Here is a 13113-nt window from a genome sequence, read left to right as displayed (position 1 = left end):
ATAATGTCTAGTGTGTTTTACAGAAGGTGCTGTGAAATCACCAGGATATTTAAGATAAACATCATCATACCTAGATTGCTATAGATTCTCTGACCCATCCCTCGAGAATAATTAGGTAGGATATAGTCTACAGTATAAACAACATGGTGAAAAATGTTCCCCCTTCAGTCTCATTAAAAAATCAGCCATAACTCACTGAACTCTGATTACCTCAAAAAAAAAAAAAAAGTAAACTTCTCCAGTTGGCATATAAAGCACTATCTACCCCTACCCCTTCCTACTTTTCTATTCTTCTCATGTCTTATCCCCTTCAACACACTCCATAAGCCCAGCCTGTTGACTCATAGATCCTCCATATGACACCCAATCTCCACCATCTCGGTACCACTACACTGGCTGGTCCCCAAGGCTTGGAGCGCCTTGCACTTTCACCTTACCCCTTAGCTTCCCTAGCTTCCCTCAAGAATCAATTCAAATCCCAACTTCTGCCAGAGGCCTTTTCCATTCCCCCAGGTGCTAGTGCCTGCCGCTCTCAGATTACCTTCCATCTACTCTGTATGTGTCTAGCATGTACTTAATTATTGACAAGTTGTCTCTCTCATTGGAATGTGAACTCAGGAGAGTGGGACTGGTTTGTACTTTCTTTGTATTCTTAGTGCACAGCATGGTGCTCGACACACTCAATACATGTGTATTAACTGCCATAAAATACAATAAAATATCAGCCAAAAATTATAGGCTATTGAAAGTCAGTCCTTGAGGGTCTTTGTCAAGAACAACTAAAGATTTATTGAAAGCTTACTATGTGCCAATCACGCTGTTAAGTGTAAGGGAAATGGGAGGAGGTAGATGAAGGGGAGAAAGTACCTAGCATAAGGGCATGAAGGAGAAGACAAAGTCAGAGAAGCTGGCAGGAAACAAGGAGAAGACAGTGTTAGACTCCCTCATTAAATGGAAGGTGTAGAGGTCATGATTCTGCCCTCCAAGCATAGGTTTCAATCAGTGCTGTAATAAAAAGATGTGAGTAGTATGGTTTATTTATTCTCAGAAGATAATGTGATTTCACTGTTTGTTTTTAAATTTTTAATTCACTTATTCACAATTACAAAATCACTTTTGAAAATTTTATTATTTAACACTTCTTTTTGTAAGAATATACCCCAAAGAGAGTAAGGAAAAAAGATAAGGACTTCAATGTACAAAAATATTTATAGAAACTTTTTAGTGGTGGCAAAAAATTGGAAATTGGAGGCATGCCTATCAAATATGGAATTTCTAAACAAGTTGTGGTGTGTGATTGTTATGGATAGTTATTGTACTATAGAAATGATGAGGGTGAGGGTTTAAAAAAAACATGGGAAGACTCAGATGAATAGCTACAAAGTGAAGTGAGCAGACAGGAACAGCATTATTGTAATGATCATCAACTGTGAAACAGTTATTCTGATCAATATAATTCCAAATGACTCATGAGGAAAAATGCTACCTACCTCCGAAGCAAGAATTAATGAATTCTGAGCAAGAATGGAAATATAAATTTCTCATTTACTTTTCTTCTTTTTTGTGAAATGGCTAATGTGGACATGTGTCTTAAATTATTTCACATGAATAATGGATATCATACCTCTTGCTTCTAGGTGACCAGAGCAGGGGTAGGAGGGAGAGAATTTAGGACTCATTTCTTTTAATGTCAAAAATAAAGAAATATATATTTTTTAATTCCCTTCTTTTCCAGATTCTGCTCAGTTACTTCTGCATGAGTTGATATGTCTTTCTAAGGTTATTTTTTTTTCCAGAAATCATCCTCCTAATCATTTTTTATAGTCCAATAGTATTCCACCACAATCATATGCCACACTTTGTTCCGCCATTCCCAATTGATGGGCATGCCTTCAATTGGTAATTCTTTGCCATCACAAAAAGAGCTTGTATAAATATTTTTGTATGTATTACTCCTTTTACTTTATTTTTTATCTCTTTGTGAAATAGCCGTAGAAGTGGATTTGCTGAGTCAAAGGGTATACACAGTTTTATAGAGTTTGAGCATAGCTCCAAATGATTTTCTCGAATGGTTGGAACAGTTTACAACCTAACCAACAGTACTTTAGTGTCCCTATTTTCTCCTCACACCTTCCAGAAGGTGATATTTCGTTTTTCTGTCATATTACTTAATCTGATTAACATGCCATGATGCCTAATAGTTTCGGATTTTCTAAAGCATTTCTAGAGTCAATAGTGATTTAATTTTTTTATAGTACAGAAAAATGACTGAACAATAACAAAGTAACATTAATGTGTCATTTTATAAATTAGTTTAAAAAATACACCTTTTTCTTTTTAAAATATTTATTGATACACTTGAATTTTCCAGTATTTATACTTCATTGATCATCTTGCCTTTCCTTTCCAGACAGATAGGTGTCTCAGCATCTACGTGGCACAAGAGCTATAATGCTGTACTGTAGGCAAGAAGACTAATTGTCTCTAGCTAAATCTGCACCTATATATTTACTATTTGGGCATACCTGAAAAAGTACTTAAACTGGCTTGCTTCAGTTTCCTTGTCTCAAAAATGAAGTGGAGAAGGAAAGGACAAATCACTCCAGTATCTTTACCAAAACAATCCCAAACAGGGTCACCAAGAGTCTGATGCAATAAAACAAGTTTCTTCTAGTGGTAGAGATAAGGAAAGGGTCTTTGATTTCACTGAGTTATGAACTCTAAACTAAACAAAGTCCCAATTTCAATGTCAACCTACAACTTCTTTGCAACTTATATATTTAATGAGTTTTCTAAAGAACTGAGGCGTTCAATAACTTATGGAAGATTACCTACTTTGCCAAAGCACTATTTCTTGTGGAAGGTCTAGTCAAGTTACCCACTTGACTCTACCTCACTGTCTCTCTAGCCTACTTTACCTCCGTATCAGGTTTCTTTTTTTTTTTTTTTAACACAGTTTATAACAGATTCAATTCAAACTTTTGGTCAGGTGACACATTTTTTAAAGCATTTACAATATGGACCACAAAAGAATGTTTTTAAAAAACATATTAACCAACTGAGACACAGATAACATTTATGTTGCTAATTTCACAAGCTCTTGGCCTAATTGTCTCCATGGTAATACTAAGAATTAAAGGACCCTAACTTAATGTTGTTGGTCTAGAGGCCTATGCCTAATAGCTTAATTTTAGACAACCTTGAATGTTCCCCTACCCATAATCTGTAATTGACTAGATCTGGTATTAAGCTTACAAACCTTTTGACTATAGGAAATTGCCACCAATAGTAAGGACATTGCAGGGATACGGTATCTCCCCAACTTTATTTCAACTCCAGGCAGGATTAGATTATCCACTTGCATTCAGTCAGGCTCAAAGTCTGCCAGGTGTCAGTGGGGAAATTGAGTGAGGAGAATCCCACCTCAGCCCATGCTGAACAGCCACTCTCTCACCCTTCCCTTGAGGTCGCCTACCCAGTTCACACCAGCATCTTATCAGCTTACTGGCATCATGTACTGGAGGCTCAGATCGCCTTTCTTGCTACTCATACCTGGAGTTAGACTCAGAAGAACATTCACTTAATAGTCCCATAGCATCTAAAAATGGCGAGTTCCAATAACCAGGCTTCAAATATGATTATAGTTTCACTTTGGCTAAGGAACATCTTTTGAGGCAAGTCTTAAGTGGCTTACATATCTTTCTATACATGTTCTAGTTCCTGATTAAATGGCAATCATAAAATCAAATTTACCATTAAAACCTTGACTTTTCCATCAATGCCAGATTTTACCCGAGGTTACCTTCCTCTAGGAAATTTAGACTGAAATTCTTTCTCCAAACTAAAGATGTCACTGATTTAATCTCAGTAATAAGTAATTCAGTCAATTGTTTTAATACTAACTGCTTTTACCTCACTTTATAACATGTCCAATTTTTCTCCCCATCACTCCCCTCCCCCTGCTTCCTAAAACCTTGCATTGTGATTACTCCTTCCTTCAATGTACCCTCCCCTCCATCACACCCCACCCCTCTCCTATCTCCATCTTCTCTTTTTTTTTGCAGGGCAAGATAAATTTCCATACCCCTATCCCTGTAGTTCTTATTTCCAGATTGTATGCAATAAAAATTCTCAACATTCGTTTCTAAAACTTTGAATTCCAACTTCTCTCCCTCCTCCCCTCCCTCCCCAGTCCCACTGAGAAGGGAAGCAATTCAATACAGACTAAATATGTGTTGTTTTGCAAAAGACTTCCATAGTAATCATGTTGTGTAATAGTAATTATATTGCCCTCTGACCTACCCTATCCCCCTCTTTTTTGCCCCCTACAATTGACCTTGTCCCTTCTCGAAAGTGTTTATTTCTAGTGACTCCCTTCTCCCATTTGCCCTCTCTTCTAACATTCCCCTCGCTCCACTTGTCACCTCCTCTCCTACTTCCCTGTAATGTATACAAATTTTCTTATTAAATTTAGTGAGCATGTTATTCCCTCCTTCAGCCACACGTGGGGACAGTAGTTTTATTTTCTGTCTCTCTCCCCTTCTCCCTTATTTCCTCCACTGAATAAGATTTTTCTTATCTCTTTTATGAGTTGTAGCCTGCCCCATTCCATTACTGCCTTCCTCTTGCCGGAATTTTCATCCTTCACACCTTAATTTTTATTTTATTTTTTTGTGTGTATGTGGATATCATCTCTTTTGATATAATACACCCTGTACTCTCTATCTGTGTGTGTGTGTGTGTGTGTGTGTACACTCTCTCCATCTACCCAAATACTGAGAAAAGATTCAAGAGTTACAAATATTTTCTTTCCACGTAGTAATGTAAACAATTCAGCTTTAGAGAGTCTTTTAGGATTTTTCTTTTCTGTTTATGTTTTCATGATTCTCTTGATTCTTGTCTTGGGAAGTCAAATTTTTAAATGCAGATCTGGTCTTTTCCTCAACAGAAAATCTTCAAATTCGACTATATCACTGAATGATTATTTTTCCCTTGAAGTATTATATTCAGATTTGCTGGGTAAGTGATTCTTGGCTTCAATCCCAGTTCCTTGGCCTTCTGAAATATCTCACTCCAAGCCCTTCGATCCCTTAATGTTGAAGCTGCCAGATCCTGTGTTATCCTGATTGTATTTCCACAGTACTCAAATTGTTTCTTTCTAGCTGCTTGCAGTATTTTCACCTTGATCTCGGAACTCTGAAATTTGGCCACAATATTCGTAGGAGTTTCTCTGTTTGGGTTTCTTTCAGGAGGTGAAAGATGAATTCTTTATATATCCATTTTGTCCTCTGATTCTATAACATCAGGGCAGTTTTCCTTGATAATTTCGTGGAAGATAATGTCTAGGCTCTTTTTTTTTATCATGGCTTTCAGGTAGTCCAATAATTTTTAAATTTTTTCTCCTGGATCTATTTTCAAGGTCAGTTGTTTTTCCAATGAGTTCTTTCACCTCATCTTCTATTTTTTCAAATTTTTGGTTTTGTTTACTAACTTCTTGGTTTAACTCATAGTCATTCGTTTCCCTGAACTCAATTCTCTCTTTCAATGAATTATTTTGTTCAGTGAGCTTTTGAAACTTCTCCTGCATTTGGCTAATTCTGCTTTTTAAAACCTCCTTCTCTTCATTGGCTTTTTTGGATCTCTTTTCCCATTTGAGTTAGCCCCTTTTTAAAGCCAATATTTTCCTCAGCAATTTTCAGTTTTTCTTTAGTAAGCTGTTAACCTGCTTTTTAAGTTCTCCTATTGCCTGAGCGAAGTTTAAGTCCCCTTTGGAGGCAGGTGCCTTGACTTCCTCTGACAGTATGCCTCATTCTTCCTCATCTGAAAGGATGGGAGGAGACACCTGTTCCCCAAGAAGGTAACCTTCTATGGTCTTATTTTTTTTTTCCTTTTTCTGCGCATTTTCCCAGCCAGTTACTTGACTTCTGCGTTTCCTCTTCACAATCACCTCGCCTCTCATTCTGCACAGGCAGCACTTGGGGCTGAGATTCAAATGCTGCTCCCAAGCCTCTAGGGCTTTCGGCAGGGGTGGGGCTGTTATTCATTGTGAGATTAAGTTCAGCTGCTCTGGTGGGGACAGGGCTGCCACATGGAATTTAGTTCCCTCAGGGGGGTTATGTGGAGACCTTCAACAATGCCTCCTTTGGGAGCCCTTATCTGCTGCCGTCTCTGCTGCTGTCTCCTGAGGGGGCCTGAATTATGGGGACACTCTGCTCCCCTCTTGACCAGCCGAGAAGACCCTTTCGCTGACCTTTGGTGCCTGCGGGTTGAGGGACCTGTGCTGCTGCTGGAGATTCCATCACTGAAACCTGCTCGGATCTGCTCCTCTTGGTGCTGTGGGTCCAGTGTGCAACAGACCTTTCCTGTCGGTTTTCCAGGTCTCTCTGAAACAGAAATCTCCTCCACTCCGTTGTTCTGTGGCTAAGAATTTGTTGAGAGTTCTTCTTTACAAGTATTTTATGGGCTGTGGGGTAGGAGCTAAGCATCTATGTATCTTTCTACTCCGCCGTCTTGGTTCCTCCCCCTTATCAGGTTTCTTGCCCACTTACGTTGGTATAATGCTTCTCTGAATCCTATTTTCTTAATTGATGAGTCATTTGCCAGTGTTGTAAGTACTGAGGGTATCTCAGGATTGCTTCTCACTTCTGTCTCCCTTCAGGCCCAATGAATTGCGGAATGGCTAGACAAAATATAGTGATGTTATTTCTACCTTCCCTTCATATTTTGTCTTCCTCTATTAGAATGAAGTTTCTTGAATTTGTGAACTTTATTATTGTTTTTTGGAGGAGAGGTTGCTCTATTATGTACTCATGTGTGTATGTATGTATGAATCTATCTATCTGTCTATCTATCTATCTATCTATCTATCTATCTATCTACCTATATCTATTGTCTTCCCCACTGGATTGTGAGTTCTTTGAGAACAGGGACTGTCTTTGACCTTTTTATCCCCAGTACTTAGCACAGAACTCATCACATAATGTGCTTAATAAGTGGTTATTGAATGACGGACTGGTTTTCCCTTCATCTCAATGGACTGAAATCATTTTTGCAAATTTTTCTGGGTACCCTGTAAATTCAAGCTGAGTTACTGCTTTGGGGAAAATAAACTGCCAGAAGATGCTTTAGTCCTTAGAGGTCATGTCCAACTAACTCATTCAAAAATGAGTAAACTTAGGTCAAAAGTTATTAAGCCTTTCTTGCCACAGGAAACAAATGTTTTGTGAAATTCAAACTCAGGACTGCCCTCACAACAGTCTATGAATTGTCAATTTTGTGTAGATAGGGGAAGGATATTGGCATCATGACAATGAGTATAAACAGACATAAAAGTGTGAAGTCCTGATATGTGTTGGTAGAGAAACAACACAACCATCCTGAAAGGAGCTTTTGGCTAAACTTCTTTGCTCAGTTGTTGCTCAGAGAATGAATTAGTATTGCATTCATTCTTCTGCTGATAAATTTACCCAAAGTCAGTGGGTTGGTGTCATGATAATTCACTACAGACAATAACTAGGATGGGGAAAGTAAATGATTGATTTAGTCTATTCAATGTAACATTATGTCTAAAAGGGTGCTTTTCTATGGAGTACTGTTCTGGTGCTATATCTACACATTTTATGCTACTGTAGACAAACGTAGACATTTCTTAGCTTTTTATGCATTCAAGGATGGACGTTTATTTATTGGGGAAAGTGCCCTCTGAATTATCTTGCCAGTGCAACTGTGATCTTTTGATTCCTCAAACTGCAGGTGACAAGCCAGCTCCTGCCCAAAGAGAGTATACTGACATCATCATGATGTCAAGTGAGAAATGGCCACAAAAAGTCATAGGACATGTACCTTAATGAAAAGAAATGGATTGACTGCCAGTCAAGGGGATAGCGATAAATTTATAAAGCATAACTGCGAGGTAGAAGATATTTGACAAGGAAAAGTTGCATAGAAAAAATAAGAGAACAAAGATGCGGGGCGGTAATTACTGCAGTGATGGCGAGAAGATTCCTCTTCAGTACTATCAGGTAAATAATCAGGAGCAATACAGTGGATAAAGATCTGCATTTCCTTTACATCATGTGACCTAAAATTCACCATTAAAATTAAACTCTCCTTTCTACCCTTATGGACCATACAATCTAATAGATGATTAAGTCTTATTCACAGATATGACTTACATGACAAATTACATGACACATCATGAAAAAATTTACTAGATGGGTATAATTGAGATAGTAAAACTAAGTTCTAATTATATCTGAGAGTAAACGTCAAGGGGAGGAAAGGAACAACCATTTTATCAGGGATCCTCTCAATATTGACTTAACAACTAGCTCAACTTACTTCCTGGACTTTATTAGCTTTTGACCAACATCACTACCCCTGTATAACCACTTCCACTTTCACTTCCCTTTGTGCTTTGTCTTCTTCTATGAGAATGATGTATCCTAGATCCCACTGGATAACTGATGTTTGTATTCCCAGCTCTTGTTTTAATTTTTCTAAGAGATAATTTTCATGATTTTTATCGAGTTGCATCTAATAACAATTTTAACAGTCTTTCTATAAAATTCTGATTTCCAAATTACTTCATTCTCTCTGTCGCTTCGTGGACCATCCTGAAAAGGCATGCAATGTGATAGAGATATTATATGTGCAGTCATACAAAACTTGTTTCCGTATTAAACAGTTGCAAAAGAAAACACAGACAAAATAGCATGCACACAGGCAAGAGAAACAATGAAGTAAAATAAAAGACAGTAGATTCTGACGTATATTTGGACTCCAATTCTTTTTCTTCAGACAGATAACATTTTCATTACATCTTGGATCATTGAATTGCTGAGTACAGTTGAATCATTCACAGCTGATTACAGTATTGTTACTGTGTACTGTTTTCCTGGTTCTGCTCACTTCACTTCATAGCAGTTTATATAAGTCTTCTCAGGTTTTTCTGAAGCCCTCCTGCTCATCATTTCTTATAGACAATGGTATCACATAACAATAATATGCCACAATTTGTTTAGCCATTCCCCAATTGATATTTGTCCCCTGAATTTATACTTCTTTCCCACCAGAAAAGACCTGCTATAAATATCATCATACATATTTCCTTTTCTTTTAATTTTTGAAATTTTTGGATAGACTGTGTAGTGGTATTAGTGTGCCAAATGGTATTCACGATTTTATAGCCCTTTGGCCATGGTTCTAAATTATTCTCCAGAATGGCAGAACCAGTTCACAACTCTACCAATAGTGCATTATTGTTCCAACTTTTCCATAACCCCTTCCAACAACGTTTCCTGTCATATTAACCAATCCAATGGAAGTGAGTTAGTACCTCAGAGTTCTTTTCTCTAATAAATAGTGAGCATTTATCAACTGGAAATGATTTGTATTCCTATAAATTGGTCTCATTTCTCTATATACTTGAGAAAAGAGACCTTTAACAGAGAAACTTACTGTAATTTCCCCCCGAGTTTTCTACTCTCCTAATCTTGGCTACATTGGTTTTGATCAAGTAGAAAGTTTTTTTTTTTTATTTAACATAGTCAGAATTATTCATTTGGTCTCCTATAATACCCTCTATCTCATTTGATCATAAATTCTTTCCTTATCCACAAATCTGACAGATAAAATATTCCATGCTCCTATAATTTGATTGTGATATCAGTCTTTATGTCTGAAGTATATACTTATTTTATTTATGTTGGTATATGAAGTGAGATGTTTCTGTATACCTAGTTTCTGGCCAAATGCTTTCCAGTTTTCTTGGTAATGTTTGCTGAATAGTGAGTTCCTGTCCCAAAACATCGAAATAATGCAGCCAGTCCCATGGCCCACTCCTGGCTTTCCAGGGTGCGGCCAACGTTGTACTGAAATCCAAGCATGACAAACACTCTGGTAAAAAAGATATTTCCTGTCAACCTTATAAGTTGTCTTGGGCTATAAAATTATTTTACCCCGAGCTTTTGTTGCTTATGTCACTTTTGAATTTTATTTGATGCATCATTTTACAGTTTTTGGAGGGAAATTGGGTAAAGCAGGTGAGTCTCTGCCTTTATTTTGCCATCTACATTTCTCTTTTTAGAATCCATAAATAGATCACTAATAAATTATTTTCTCTCTCCATCCACCCATCCATCCACCCATTCATTCATACTGCAATCTGTCTCTTTTGTCATCTTTCTTTCTGTCTCTCTGTCACTCTCTCTCTGTCTGTTCCCCTCTCCTATTCAATTAAACAAATTTTCATTACTTGCCTCCTAAGAAAGAGATGAAATACTAAGTGATAGGAAAATATAAAGTAAAGCAAAAGAAGGATATTCTTCTCAATAAGTTTGAAATTAATATATAATAATTTATGGTGTACCTACTGGGTGCAACAAAAACTGTAATAAGGATATAAAGACATAACTGAAATAATCTTTGCACTAAAGAAGTTTTTCTAATTCCTAATTAATACAAGTAATCCCCTGAGGTGACTGCATTTTTTAGCTTCACTTGAGATATTTCCCTTGGACTAGAACCAATTACCATATTTTTCATAACTGTAACTTCAAATTGTGCCCATAGCAATACACGTGCAATGCACTTCAAAAGAGCCATTATTTTTGTTTTCTGACCCAGTTGTATGCAAGTGAAAGGAAGACAGAATCCAACAAGAGAGATATAGAGAGATATATACTACTTATAGATGTTGTAGAAAACAAAACAAAGTTAACACATAGGGGCAAAGATAATTATGCTTAAAATTAAGTACAATCAAAGATTACTTCCAGCTTGAAGAATAGAGAAAAACTGTGTACAAGATCATCACATCAACATTTAGATGGAGGGACTGTGGTGGTCATCAAGCCCAAACCTCTCATTTTACATACGAACAAACTTAGGAACAAAGAGTTTAAGTTCCCAAGGGAAACATTATATACATATATATACATAAATACTTACACACCCCCACCCCCACACACATATGTTTTATATATATATATATATGGCTAGGTGTGGGTATGCATATATTTCTATGGATACATATGTGTATGTGTGTGCATATATGTATTTTGTATGTATCTAAAGGATAAAGAGATCTTCAGCAGACAAAGATGGAGAAGGACATTACCATCATAAGGATGGTTGGAAGCAAAAAAGATGAAAGTAAGAGGATAAGTAGCACATTAAGTGGGGAAAACAACACAATGATCCTGATGGCTGTTATGGTTAAGCTCATCTACCATTGTTCCAGGGATCAACGAGTGTCCCATCCATTCTTCTGATGGCACGGTTGCCCAAAGACAGTGGGTTAGTGTCTTGATAATTACTCACAGTAGCCACTTGAAAGATGAGTCTCTGCTATGTGAAAATAAATGACTGACTGATTCCATCGTATGTAACATGTCATATAATGGCCTATTTTCTAGGGTGTTATATTTCTGGTGCCATTTCTCTCCTTTTTAGCCTGCCCTATGTATACTCTTACACATTTGACAGAGCAAATACCTATTTTTCAGCTATTTTATGGCATCAAGGATGAAAATTTCTTTCTTGGTGAAAAAAAATCCTCCTGGTCATTTTGCCCATGGCAGCTGCGACCTTCTGGTTCCTCAGGCTGTAGATGATGGGGTTCATAAATGGGGGGATTATGGTATAAGCCACTGCAACTAAGAGGTTTTGGATAGATGATGTGTCTGATGTTTCCCTGAGGACTGCAATCATTACAGAAATGAGAAATAAGATGAGGATGATCAACTGAGGGGAGCAGGTTGAAATGGCCTTGTAGCGTCCTTCCACAGAAGGAATCTTGAGCACACTGGAGAAGATGCAAGCATAGGATGCAATTAAAAAGGCAAAGCAGAAGGACAAAGAACACAAACTTGCTACAATTAATACAAACTCAGTATTAAACACATCAGTGGCTGAGACTTTCAAGACGTGAGGGACATCACAGAAAAACTGATGGATCACGTTGCATCCTGAGAAGGGCAGGCGGAACATATTCCCTGTGTGTACAGCTGAATAAATGAACCCACTGAGCCATGAACCAGATGCTGCCCAGACACAGCGGGCTGGAGTCATAATGTTGCCATAGTGCAAGGGGTGGCAGATGGCCACAAAGCGGTCATAAGACATGGCCAAAAGCAAAGCAAATTCTGTTGCTGAAAAAAAGAGAAAGAACAAGATCTGTGCAGCACAGCCAAGGAGGGACAAGGACTGAGAACCAGACAAGGAATTCACAATGAATTTAGGAAGAGTGACCGAGATGGTGCAGATATCCAGTACAGATAAGTTGCTCAGAAAAAAATACATAGGACAGTGAAGCTGTGGGTCAGTAACAATTGCAGCAATGGTGAGAAGATTGCCAATCAGGGCAGCCAAATAAATCATCAGGAACAGTAGAGCATGTAACACCTGTAGCTCCCACATGCTGGAAAACTCCATGAGGAGGAATTCTGTGATGATTGAGAGGTTCCTCATTACTCCTGGTGAGCTGGACACTAACTAAAATCAAATCACACTATGAGTAGCAGAAACAGTGTTGAAGAGAATTAATTAAAATATTTATTCAGATAGAACTTGAGAGCTATTCTGTCCATTAATCCTGAACAGAAGAATGATCTCACTCATCTAATACCAAAACCAGCTGAAGGTGGAGTTTGCAGTAGAAAAGATGCAGCTAAGCTGTGTCAAACAATTCAAGAACAGAGTTTTAAATACTTGGCTCTACAGAATGACCAGAGGAAGTTATATATTACGAACACTGGGAAAATGAATGGTGCCACAATAAAGATAATAAAGCAGACTATCAGAACCGAGTTTGGAAACAATTTTCATGCATGTGTGTACATGTGCATATACACACATATATGTGAGTACATGCATATATACATTTATACACACATATAAATACTTGCATTTGCAAGCACACATCTATATATCTATAGAAAAATATACATATAAATCTATAGATCTCGATAGAGAGAATGAAAAATAAGGATTAGGGAAAGTAATACTTTCAGTACATATCTCAAAGGATTGAGTTCAGGAAAGTGATTTGAAAATATTCAAACATTATTTAAATTCAGTTAATTTTATTGATAGTACGGTTTCACAGGTTGG

The 13113-nt window shown here is 37.4% G+C and overlaps 1 protein-coding gene across 1 annotated transcript; it reads right to left on the bottom strand.

Moving 5' to 3' along the window:
• Positions 1-11520: 11520 nt before the first annotated feature.
• On the bottom strand, positions 11521-12471 carry LOC140522480 (olfactory receptor 14I1-like). Its single transcript, XM_072637910.1, has one exon. The coding sequence runs from the start codon at positions 12469-12471 to the stop codon at positions 11521-11523; it is 951 nt and encodes a 316-aa protein (XP_072494011.1).
• Positions 12472-13113: the final 642 nt, after the last annotated feature.

The sequence above is a fragment of the Notamacropus eugenii genome, chromosome 2 (genome assembly GCF_028372415.1).
Source record: "Notamacropus eugenii isolate mMacEug1 chromosome 2, mMacEug1.pri_v2, whole genome shotgun sequence".
Classification (NCBI taxonomy): Eukaryota; Metazoa; Chordata; class Mammalia; order Diprotodontia; family Macropodidae; genus Notamacropus; species Notamacropus eugenii.
This window is presented reverse-complemented; position numbering and strand designations above follow the sequence as displayed.